The 12,690-nt window shown below is 40.1% G+C and overlaps 1 protein-coding gene across 1 annotated transcript; it reads right to left on the bottom strand.

Annotated features, from left to right (window-relative positions):
- Positions 1-4,900: 4,900 nt before the first annotated feature.
- On the bottom strand, positions 4,901-6,218 carry LOC103712498 (cyclin-dependent kinase inhibitor 1-like). The gene is made up of 4 exons (XM_008799034.4): positions 5,781-6,218; positions 5,642-5,694; positions 5,353-5,553; positions 4,901-5,231 (listed from the first exon to the last, which is right to left on the bottom strand). Exons 1-4 carry the CDS (start codon positions 6,162-6,164, stop codon positions 5,162-5,164), a joined length of 708 nt encoding a protein of 235 aa, XP_008797256.2. The 5' UTR covers positions 6,165-6,218; the 3' UTR covers positions 4,901-5,161.
- Between the last annotated feature and the right edge of the window lie 6,472 nt (positions 6,219-12,690).

Consider the following 12,690-nt stretch of genomic DNA (forward strand, 5'->3'; position numbering starts at 1 on the left):
AACATATCTTGTACGGTTAGCATGCCCATAAGGAATAAATTAATTCATTGATATCAAGAATAACGTCCTTAAAAAAGAGAAGAAAAGAAGAATCACGTCTAACAAAAAAGTAAGTTCTTGTAACTTATTCTTTATGATATGAGAATGATCTTATCTAAGAAAGACCTCTCTCTCTCTCTCTCTCTCTCTCTCTCTCTCTCTCTACACACACACATTTTATTTTTTTTGGGAGAAGAAATCCATATGCAATATACTACAATAGAGGGTAGCCTCCACCAAATACTCTTTACTTTGCAAATATTGGTAAAAGTGGGACTTAAGCAGGCCTTTAATACAACCATTTAGAGATTATAAATGTTTAAGCTTTTTATAGCTCAATCCAATTTATACTTTAGTGTGAAGTATTAACAATAAAATTTTGTGTAAACCAAAATTGTACAAGATCTTGTGGCATATCACCAATCTCCATGTTGTAAATTTGTGTAGCCTCTTGACAAGAAAATGCTTGAGTATATTCACAACTAGTATTACTCATCTTTTGGTGCATAATCTAAATGCATTAGTTTGTGAATGATAATTACATAGATCATTGAATGCAATACCTGTAGATTGTAGTGCATAATGCATAGTCTTTTTTATCTACAAAAGAAAGCCAGTCTACCTAAATGAATATTGTTAACATAGATGCAACAGCAAACTAAAAAAATAACATGATAAGCAGCATGAATAGAACTAATCTCATCTAAAGTGAACGTAAAATACATAGCATTAGAAAGAATTAGTGCATGAAATAGCTGTGGTAACCATTTTCACTTGATGTGTGTTTGCTCTAACATAAATAAATTGATTGGTCTCAAGGAAAATAGAACAAGGAATCTCTCTTAATGTGTGTTTGCACATGCACACATGCATACTTGCATTTTCAACTATGAATAGATACCTAGCTAAGTAATACATAGTATCTTTAGAAAATTACATCTCCACCATAAGAATTATACCTTTGTTTTTTTCTGAATGATCCCTATTAATTAGAAACTTATAATAAATTTGAGGATGGAGTTATTTTTGTTAGAAACCATATCGAGCAACATAGTGAGTTTAATTTGTATGGCTCCTCCTTTTCTTCTTTCACATTAAGAATACACACACAAAGAGTGCGCGCGTGAATGCACAATAAGTTAAAAAGACAATTGATGGTTGCACCAATCAAAATTTATTTGTCAGAATAGCAAGATTGATCATCTCTCATGATGATCATAATGAATCTATTTAGCAAATACAAACTTCTGCCTAACCTGTCCAGCACACTACAATAGATGAAAATCAAAATTTCCTTGATATCATGATTTTACGCTATACATGATTTAGGAGAATCATTAGAAATATTTTGGTTACTATGGGTATCCAAAAGATCATATAACTCGATGTAAACTATTTTAGCCCCTACGGTAGGGATGGATAGAGTCCAAAAGCGAGATTCACCGTATCGAAAAGCCAAATCGCATGCTAAATTTTTAAATGCCATAACTTGGTTATATAATGCCTGGTTAATATATTTAAAAAACAACAGATAATTTTTCAAGATTTACAAATTAAAGCTAACTCTTTAAGAGGTTAAAACTAGTCAAAATTCTATCTTTTAGGCTTGAAAGCAAGCCAATCAAATAAAATATTTTCTTTTCAGAAAAGATTTTGATCAAAAATATTTTTCAATCCATGAAGAATTAAACTAAGCAATCAAAGAAAAAGTTGATGTAGAAGCTAAGATCTATTTTCGTAATTATTTTTAATATTATTTATTTTTGGAGATCCAGTCTTATTTGAACTAGGAGAAAAATTCGACCTGAAATGCGCAAGAAAGGACCTTACTACTATTATAAATAGCAGTTATGTATCCCAGTTTATAAGGTGTGGATCCTCAATAAAAGAAAAAAAAAAATGTAAACCCTACTTTCATAATTTTTTCACTTTTTTCTAATTTTTTTTGAGAGATTCGAGTTAAGCGGATTACAAAAATTTTCTTTCTTTCTTTCTAATCAGATAAGTTGGTATCAGAGCTTCGGTTATCTACATCTATGGGAGCCTTAGTTTGTGATCTAGACGCACGAGCAATATAAGTAGATGGAAGAAGGGCTATTCGTGCTTGAAGTATACCGAAGGACAAAGACGAGTATTTGTGGTTGCTAGTTCTACCTCGATGAATGATGAAACAAAGTGACATTTCACAAACCAGACGAGAAGATTGCCCAACTTAATGAGATAATATTTTTATTGGCGACGCCTTCAACACAAGCAACTTCTATGGTAAAGCCGTCTTCCACGTCTAGAGATCACGATCCACCATCTAGCAAGGAAGACCAAGGTTGGAAACCATCTCAAAGCAAAGTCAAGTGGTTCGGCTGTCAAGTAGAAAAGTAGATATTTTTCTACCTTCAGGTCTATTTTAGTAAGAGAAAAATCTCCTAAATAAAAAAAGTTCTGATCAAGGAGGATTACTAGACTCGATGTGAATCACTTTGGCCATTATGAGTATCTATGAGAATCACTAAACTCAAGGTGAATCACTTTGGATATTACGGGTATGCAGAAGGATCACCAAACTTGATATAGACTACTTTGGTTACTACAGATAGGGATGGATAGAGTCCAAGAGTGAGGTTCGACTCTCAATAGTCGAAAAGTGCGCCAAATTTTCGGATGCCATAACTTAGTCAAATGATGCCGGACTAAGATAATCTTTTTTCTGAAATCATATAACTTTTCGAAATCTACAATTTAAAGCTAACCCTTAGGGATTTACAACATGTCGAAATTCCATCGTTTGGGCTTCAAAATAGGACGGACAAACTGAAACTTTCTGTTTTAGAAAAGAAAGTATATCGAAGGATAAAGATGAGTATGGTTGCTAGTTCTACATCGATAGATGATAAAATAAAAAGACATCTTACAAGAGAAGAAGACTGCCCAACTCACCTTTAATGCAAGCACTGGCTACCCCTATAGTAAAGCTATTTTCCACTTTCCACGTTTAGAGACTAGGATCTACCATTTAGCAAGAAAGACTAAGGCTGGAAACCATCTCCGAGAAAAGCTAAGTGTTGGACCGTAAGGCAAGAAAACAGATATTTTTCCATCTTCAATTTCGATTTAGCAGGAGTTAAATATTCTAAATAAAGAAAGTCTGGATTTAGAAATATCACCAAACTCGATGTGGATTACTTTAGCCACTATAGGTATTCAGAAGGATCACCAAATTTGTATGGATCATTTTGACTACTGCAAATATTTAAAAAGATCACTAGACTCGATGTGGACTTCTTTGGCCACTATGGATAAGGATGAATAGGGTCCAAAAACGAGATCCACTATATCGGAAAGTTGATTGCACCAAACTTTCAAATACCATAACTTGGTGATCATACGATGCCAGATTAAGATATTCTTTTTTTTAAAAAAAGTGGGTAACTTTTCGAGATTTACAATATAAACTTAACTACATAAATATTTTAAATGAGACAAAATTTCATCATTTGGGCTTTGAAACAAACGATCAAACAAAAAAAAAATATATAAAAAAGATTTTGATCGAGCATATCTCCCAATCCATGAAGAATTAGACAAAGTGATAGAAAAAAGTGGATATACATATCGAGATCCATCTTTTATAGGATTTTAATTTTTTTTATGATTGTTTCTATCAATTATATTTATTTTTGAAGGTTAATCCCATTCAAACTAGGAGAGGAATACAATTCAAATTATGCAAGAGATAACCTTACTATTATTATAAATAGGAACTATATACCTCAGTTTGTGAGACTGGAAACCTAATCCAGTTAGTAATGCTAATAGACCTATCCATTATAGAGCACATTAATCAAATCGAGCCTATATCAATAGTCACCCCACCATATGACTAAAATAAGAGAATTAAAATTAACCATAAATCAATTATTGACTACAACTTAACCTGTATTACATAATAAATATGGAAATCTATCTTATAAAAAATTCCAACATAAATGATCAACGCAATCGACTCCCAACCCATCCTTACGTGTACCATCCTTCCAAACAAAGTGTAATTAATAGTAATATTCGTCCCCCCTGATCCTCTAGCCATCAAAATAGATTCTCATCATGTTATAGCGACACTTTTAGCACTTCGAGCCAAACACAGGGAAAAGCAAAACTGGTAGATTAGATAGAGAAAAGACCTGGCTTGCAAAGATAAAACTAATTTATTAAAAATTATGCGAACTGCCGTAGTCATCCATTGGTAAAGCAGCCGCGTTTCTCACCCTCGCCATTTTTACGACCTCTCGCTATGGGAATGTTCCTCATCCAGGGATCCACCACAGAATACGTCCGCCGTTCCCAACGCCCCAGTCTTCCACCTTTCCCAAAAGTCCACCTCTCTCTCCTTTCTAATTTTTCCCCAATCTCGACGTTATTCTCTCCGCCGCAAAGCCCGGATCTCAGCTTACTTCCGTGATAATTTTTTCAAATCAATACCGCTTTCCTGCACGGTGGACTCGCAACCAGCCATCCACCACCACAAATTCGTGCAAGCTAAGACATTCCTTCTCCGCCCGAAGTGCCTCCCTCGGAAAGCCTCCATGTGCACCAGATCCAAAGCAATCCCCAATATAGTAATCAAATAGCTCTCAACGATTTTTAAAAATCATATTTTAATCCAGAAAGGACGAAGAGAAAAAAAAAAGGCGTGGAGATGATTGGATGAGGGTCAGCTCACCACGTGCTGCTCCCCACCTTTCCGAGCTACCTCTCCTCCGACGCCGCAGCCTGATCACCGCCGGTCAACCGCCGCCGCCGCCGAGAACAGCCCAAGATCGGACGGCTCCGAGCTGCAGAAAGAAGAGTCGAGGAGGGAAAAAGAGAATGGAGAAGATAGGGCGGAACAATTTATTCAACTTTTAAAATGTTCCTCTTCCCCACCCGAAACGAGACGAAGGGAGCGGGGCTTCGGTTCAGAAGCTTCTCCATATATCTCGTACAACGGCAAGATAGGGACAACGGAAGAGAAGGCGGTGGTTAACTTACAGTGCTGTACATTAATTCCCTAATTTAAAAAAAAGAAAAACGACAATGATATAATAAAAATTTCCGGTTCTTTATTCTTTTCCCCTTCTTCTGGTGATCATGGCTGTAATCGAAGCCACTCGTACCGGCCGTCCAACGGAACGTCGTTGGCGACGTCGTAGTTGTACCTGCGAGAGAGAGGGCAGCGCTCAGGTTAAGGCGGCGGGCAGATATCGTGCGCCTGGTGGGCGGCGGGGGCGAGGTTTGGTGACTAGCATGCGCCGAGGGAGGAGGGGAGAACGGACTTACTTGTCACCGAAGAATCGCAGATTCTCCGTGTTGGCTCTCTCCGCGACCGCGAAGAACTCCTCGATCTCCGCCACGGGTGGCATCACTACGGCCGCCGCCGTCGCCGCCTCGGTCGCCGATCTCCGTGATTTCCTCTTGCCCGCCGTTGATTCCAGATCGCCCGATTCTTCACGCAGCTCGCTCAACGGCGTCGTTTCCCTCCTAAAAATTTGGAAAAATCAAATTAAATGATAAAAATTAAGAAATATGCAATGAAATGAGAGGGGAAAAAAAGGAAATAGGGGAGTACGTCTCTCTACTGCGCTCGAAATGGCATGGCAAAGTCTCCAACTCGTCGTCAACCTGGAAAGAAGAGAAGGGAACGAAGAATTCTGGTCAAATGAAACCCTAACGAGCTAAATTCCGTCTGAATTTCGGGTTCCGCTTACCTCTGGATCGCCGGATCGGAGGCGCGGCTGGCGGTCCTCGACCGAGGCGACCTCGCTGGAGGCGTTGCTGGAGCAGCGAGACAGGCGGTCCGGGGCGGGGCTGGGGCACCGCGCCCGTGCGCTACCGGAATTTGCCGGTGTCCCCCGCGAGGTCATGACGAGGCTCCGGCTCCGGAGCTGGAGGTAGGAATTCTGGACCACCCGCGCGGCCCCCGCCACCTTCCTCCGCTTCGAACCCGCTCTTTCCACTGCCGCTGCCGCTGCCGTGGCCGCCGAGGAGAGGGCCAGGGTCCGGGCCCTCGTTCTCACCCCCACAACCTGAGAAACTTCCATCACCGCTACTTCCCCTGCAACCCCTCTGCACTTCCTCATGTACTTCCCCATCTCTCTCTCTCTGGCGCGCGCGCGGTGGGAGAAAAAGGCGAAGGGGGCGGTGACGAGATCCGGATGGATGGCTGGGATTTACTTTACGGTGGGCGGCCACCTCTTCCCCGTTAACGGTGACGTCGAAGCCTGGAACGGTGCCGTTAGGCGGATCTGGCCGTTGGGATTTTGGGAGGGGTGGAGCGCGATGTGTCACCGGTCTTGGTCCGTTTAGTCACCGGCTCAGCCTCTCGGATTCCCTCGTGTCCGGTAGCCTCACCCGTTAGTGCTCCTACGAGATGGGATGGCAACAGGCTGCTACCGGTGGCGCCCGGAATTAGTTTTGTGATTTTGTCCCACGTCCAATTGGTAGGAAGCTGGTCTGAATCGTAATAATTGTGCTAGGCCGGAATTTCCTACCATGCCCTCTACCATGTCCTCATTTACCCAACTGCCACCGACCGCATTAGATTCCCGGGAGAGGGTTCTATGATATACCTCTCCCGAAAGAAGGATTCCCCTTCCTTTGCGCGAACACACCGTTGACATCACCGACCTCGCAGATCTCAAAGCGTTCCAGACCTGTCATCAACTGCTTGCACAGCTCTCAACGCGACCTGTCGATGATCCAACGGTGGATTTGTGAGAAGGAAGGAGATCCTTCCTTCATGCAAAAAATACAACCCATCCCTAGTTACCATTTTCCCTTCCTCGGTTCCTCCTGCACGAACGCCACGTGAGCGCCAAAAAAGGGCCGATCGCTCGTCCGATTGCGATCAAACGGCCGTCATAATCAATTCATAATTAGAAAGGTGCGTCAAAAAAACTATTGAGGCAAATTTCACTTGTTCGTACCCTATGACGGGTGTTATGGTTAGACGTAATAATTACTCTCAAGCGAAGACAAAGATTAACGGCTCAGGGTCCTTAACCTCGCTGGCAGTTAGGCTTTTGATCCCGGCCGTCCACGTCAATCAAGGACTATGGTGTATTAGCAGATAATAACAACAGCTTTCGTTTTAATGGATGTATTAATTCGGTCTATAACACACGGTCCGCGGGGGGAGCAGAGTTAGTCTTTGCATGTGATCATGGCCGTCCACGTGTACAGAGGGGGGGTGATTAGTTCTCTCGGAATAGTGGAGACCAGGGATAAGAGGGATCAGGAAGCATATGAGAGAATCTTGGCTTTTTAATTCGGGCAAGCATATTTTAGGTTAAAAGTCCGGGTCACCGGTTGGGTGCACCCATCTCCACCGTACGATGCGGGGACCACTGGGGGATTGGCTGGTGGTCGATGGATCGGACGGGCGGGATGACGACAAGCGGAAAGATTGAAGGCCCATCAGAAGAGGACAAAAGCGACGGCCAGAGAGGCTTCCTCGCTGTATTCATGTTTGGTCTAAGATACGGAGCGTGCTTTTTTTACTTCCGAGTTCTGACCGTCCAAGGGAGAGAATGGGGTGATTGATTAGACGCAGGAATCATTCAGGTCCGTACGATCAGGGGGCAGTGTTGCCTCATCGAGGAAGCGGCCAAGCACATGGAAGATTCGTATGGATGGCTACAAATGATGTATGATATATAGTTATTTACTTTTGGCGGCCACATGGTTTGGGCTGCCAAGGAACTGAGAACTGTTTAACAAATAGCCAGGATTTGTTGCTCAAAAATCAAATCTAAGGTCACTGAGGCCCATCATTCATGTCTAACGGATATCACTATTTAATTGTCTAACTATCAATCAAATGGTTTTTATTTTTTTTTCATGTGCATCAAGAATCTAATCAATGAGCTAATTATCTTGCAAGTGTTGAGAGAGCTTAATAGAATATGGAGAATTCATAAGGAGATATAAGATGATGCTCTTATATATAGAACACCCATAAAGTATGCTTAAAATAGATCAGAGAGCTTAGTAGATGAAGATGAAGGGCGTTCGTAGAAGATATTCTCCTACGACAAAACAACACCTTCAGTAAGCTAATCTGCAATCTTATTATCTTTGCTTTTTGTATAAGAGACAACCAAGTTATCAAGCTTTCAATCAAAGTTAACCTTAAGTACTCAAAGGGTTTGCCAAACACAATGAAGAAAGAATGACCTCTTCATCGAAAAAGAATTATACTATCTATTTCAAATTTTATATAGAACAATTATATAGGAGGTTGCAACAATAAATTTCAGCAATATTACCATCACTATCAGCATCATTGGAAATTATGGCTATGGACCACTTTGTGGGTATCGTCCAACATGTTACTGAAAAAGGGATGCAACTGGCGGGTGGATAATGGATTTATTTTTTAGGATAAATTACTTATTTTACCTTCATAGCATGTGTAAGAAGAAACAAAAGGGTCTTCGGAGCATTTTTGTCTCTTTTATACCAAAATTTAACAGCATTTGATTACAACTTTGATAAGCTTGATTATAAAAGAAATAACAAGAAGGAGCCACTCATCCAAAGAAGAAGACATGGTAACTTAGAGACACTTCGATCTCCCCGCAGTTATTATCACTATGATTAACCCTAACCCTGGCCCCTCGATGCTCGTGCCAAACCACAAGAGCACACGCCACAGTAACTGTTCTAATCACTAGTACACACCCGGGTCCCCACCACCTTGACCTGCCTGCAGAGTGTTGGGTCCGGGTCTAGGGACCATTTCTTAAGCCAGAATGACAGCGTACGACAATCCCAGAACCCAAAGCATGGAGGCTCAAAACATCCCCAAGCTTTCCATAGAAGCGAGGGCCCAGAGCCTAACAGCATGGCCAAGCCTTCTTCACGTAGAAAGAAAGTAGTAGGGGATTCATCCCGGGAATAAAAGGAAGTTGGTGAAGAGAGAATTAGGGGAAGCACAAGGACGCAGCACCGAGTTGGGCACGGAAAGTAGGGTCAGAGATACCTTCCAGCCTCATCCCAATGGGAAAAAAAAAATGTACTTTCCCTGAGCTCTAGTTTGTTACTGTTGTACGTAACATGCATGCATGGTGAAAGCCTCTCTCTCTCTCTCTCTCTCTCTCTCTCTCTCTCTCTAAGTTGTGTGGTGGAGAACTTGCCAATATGTGCTGCACCAATATAATTGTGTCGTCGTCATTGGCAGTGCCATGTGAATGAGCTTTAATATTTGGGATTCCTGCCTCCACGGTCCCCCATTATTGGTTAAGAATTCATGGTGAGGTGGTAAGACTGGCAGCTATATATGATAGCCAAGTATTGGATACTTCAAATCATTGTTCCTTCTTATGTGAAGGCCCTGTTCTGAGAGTCGCATTCATTGCAATGGCTGGTAGTGGACCAAGCTAGCTGTGTTTGGCGTACTCAGCATTAAAGTTCGATCTGAATAAGATGTCCAACGGTAAATTGGAAAGAGATCATGATCCGTACGTGCAAGAACTACGAAGCCTGTTGTGGATTGCACTGACGCACAGTAGCTTTGGAAAGGATCTTCGGAGTATAATTTGGGCATCGTTATATCCATTCTAGGTCGGGTGTATGTTGGTTTTAGTAGTTCAAAGCTAACCAACGTTAGCATGAGTCTTTTGTTCCCTGTAACCATTAAAGTTAGGTTCATTTCTGGATCGGACCTTAACGGTCGGTCCCTGTAAACTGATTTTATAATAATTGGTCCAAAGGAATTTTGAACTTTAACTATTCTCATCGTTCGGACGAGAAAATTCTTCCATTCTTTTCGATCTTTTCTGAAATTTTCTTTCCCTAGTTTCCCACCCCTAATGGCTATTTCCAATCATTTCCCCCTTTTCCACCGATAATCCGTCGAAGGATCTTGCCGACTCCCTTCTCCCGTAGTGCATATATATAAGATAGTAACCATTAAAGTTACGTAGAGATCACTTTTCTAGTGTCCATACCATGTGGATTTTTAGCACTTATAGAGGATTTGGGCACAATAATGATGATGATGCATTGTGCGAGATTAATACCAAGCCATCTGTTTTGTTATGGATGGTTGCATAGCTCTTTATAAAGGCTAAGTTGGGAAAGGTTGTATGTATGGAGAATATTATTAACCATGACTGGTGATTTCTTAAGAGAGTCTGGATTAATTGTGGAAATAGATAGCGTGATTTACGTGCACTGCAGGTTTTCAATGTCGAAATTAATCAAGCTTTTATTATCTTTAATATTTTGAGTTTTTGAGTTCCAGAGTTCTTAAATGGTTCGTGTTTCAAATAAGAGAAGGTTTTAAAAAAATCAAAACAGAAAAGGAGTGCCATCCAAGGGGAGAAATGTTAATCAAGAAAACTATGTTCAAAGTTCAAAATTTTAGTTTCATTACCCTTTCATGAAATTTCATGGCACAAGACATAAAAAAAAGGATTAAAATCAGAAAATAATATGATGTAGTAGCACATCCAAAATTGATAAATAATTGCTTTGAGTCATTTGCTATGCCCTCATTAGTAGTATTAGAGTAAACAAGGAGATTATAAGCCCTCACAAAAGCGACCTCTTACTGGGAGGGTGTCCTCGTCATATACTCTTATAACTAAAATTATTAGATTCAACATTAGATAGTTTCTAATAAATCACTTGATATAAGATATAACCCCAGTGCTTTGCACCTCGGCAAACCTTTTACGTAATCATATTACACTAACGTTATACATCATAATTAATTTAACTTGAGGGAGAGAAACAGGAGTATTGTACTAATTACAAGTGGGTGTGCTTATTCTGGGAAACATCAAAGCCGTTGTTGCTTCCTTTTATACGTTCAACGCCATTTATCCTTTCCTTTATATGCACTAGACATGCTCAGCACTAATAAAGAGAATGGCGAATCCTCCTTGGGGCATTCACTGCATAGGTTTTGGATTCGAATCCAAAAAAGTGGCATTTTCGTCCGAGAGAGATATAGCACTACAGCAAAGTCGGACAAAGCCAACTTATGCCTGCTGATGTTAGGTAGAGGCATCGGTAATTTTGGCTCCGACGCTAAAATTTGCTAACGCTTTAAAGTAGTGTCGGCAAGCATGAAAGAGCAAACGACGCTTGAAAGCGTCGTCAGAGGCCCCCATCTAAAATGACGCTTTCAGGCATCGTCGAAGGTAGGAAGTTGGGCCTAGGACGACACTTTTAAGTGTCGCCAGTGTCAGCTAGCCTAAGACGATGCTTATAAGCATCGTCGTTGGCTAACTCTTCGACCAAACAAAACCCCAGCGCTCGACCTTCCAATCCTCATTTTGCCCCAGCCCCCTTTTCATCCTCTCCGATGCCGACCGACCGACCCCAATTTCTGATTGTTGACTAGCCCCATTTTCTCCTCTTCGGTGCTGACTAGCCCTAGCCCTATTTTCTCCTCTCCGACGCCGACCGACCAACCCCAACTTCCGATCATGGTATCTTTCTCCTCCTCCTTCCTCTTCGGCGCCGACTGACTGATTGATCTCAACCTCCGATATTCGAGCTCTCTCTCTGCCTGAGATATTTTTCTCCTCCTCCCTCCTCTCCCTTCTTCTCACTTGTTCTCCTCCTCCTCCTCTTCTTCATGTGCGCGCGCGCGCCTATCTTTTCCTTCTTTCACATGCCTTGTTATCTTAAAATAAATGATTGCTTGCAGTGGTGGTTTGCCAACAAGAATTTTGAGAGTAGGCAAAAAAAATTTTCTACTCTGACATTGTCGACATTTTTCCAATGCTTATGAGCATCGGTATATGCAATATAAAGCATCGAAAAAGATAAATTCTTTTATAGTGTAGGGAGAGAGTAGGTTTGAGAATTACACTACTACAACAAAATAGTCAATTAGATACAAAGTATTTAATTAAGAAATATAGTTTATTACTAATAAATAACATTTGTCAATATAATATATCATTAATCGTGAAATATCTCCTGAGTAATATTTTATTGTTAAAGTTTGTTACCAAAAGTATAGCACCAAATACTCGCACCCACTTTAAGGTGGAATTTTTTTGGATGACAATTTAAGATTTTTTCCAGCAAAACAAATTGTCATGGCTAATATTGAAATATTTAGCTACCATATATTATTGTCACTAGTTTATTAATTTTGGCAATGAATTTACAATCCTCACCAAATACATATTTACAGATAAAAAAAAATATCTGGGAATATTTTGGTGATGAAATAGTTTCCTCGCTAATATCTTATATTATTGGTAAATTTTAATGTTTGAAGACGATAATAGTTTATAACCAAATATGTATTTATTGGTTATTTATAATATTTTGTTGCAAAATATTGACTATTTGTCAATGAATAAATTTTCATTATAAATTTTTGTCGCATAATTTTTGTGGTGAAATAATTTATTTTGCTAATTATATATGAATTTTCTTTGATAATGAAATTGTTTTGCTAATTATATATGAATTTTCTTTGATAATGTCCTTTATTTTTTGTTATAAAATACTTTTCATTTGAATTGATTTTGATTTTTAACAATGCTAATATTTCATTGCCAAGTATACATTTACTGGGACGTATATAGTTTCATCTCAAATGATGAACAACTATCCAGTATAATTTACAATGAAATAGTTTTTATAAAT

The sequence above is a fragment of the Phoenix dactylifera genome, chromosome 15 (assembly GCF_009389715.1).
Source record: "Phoenix dactylifera cultivar Barhee BC4 chromosome 15, palm_55x_up_171113_PBpolish2nd_filt_p, whole genome shotgun sequence".
NCBI lineage: Eukaryota > Viridiplantae > Streptophyta > Magnoliopsida > Arecales > Arecaceae > Phoenix > Phoenix dactylifera.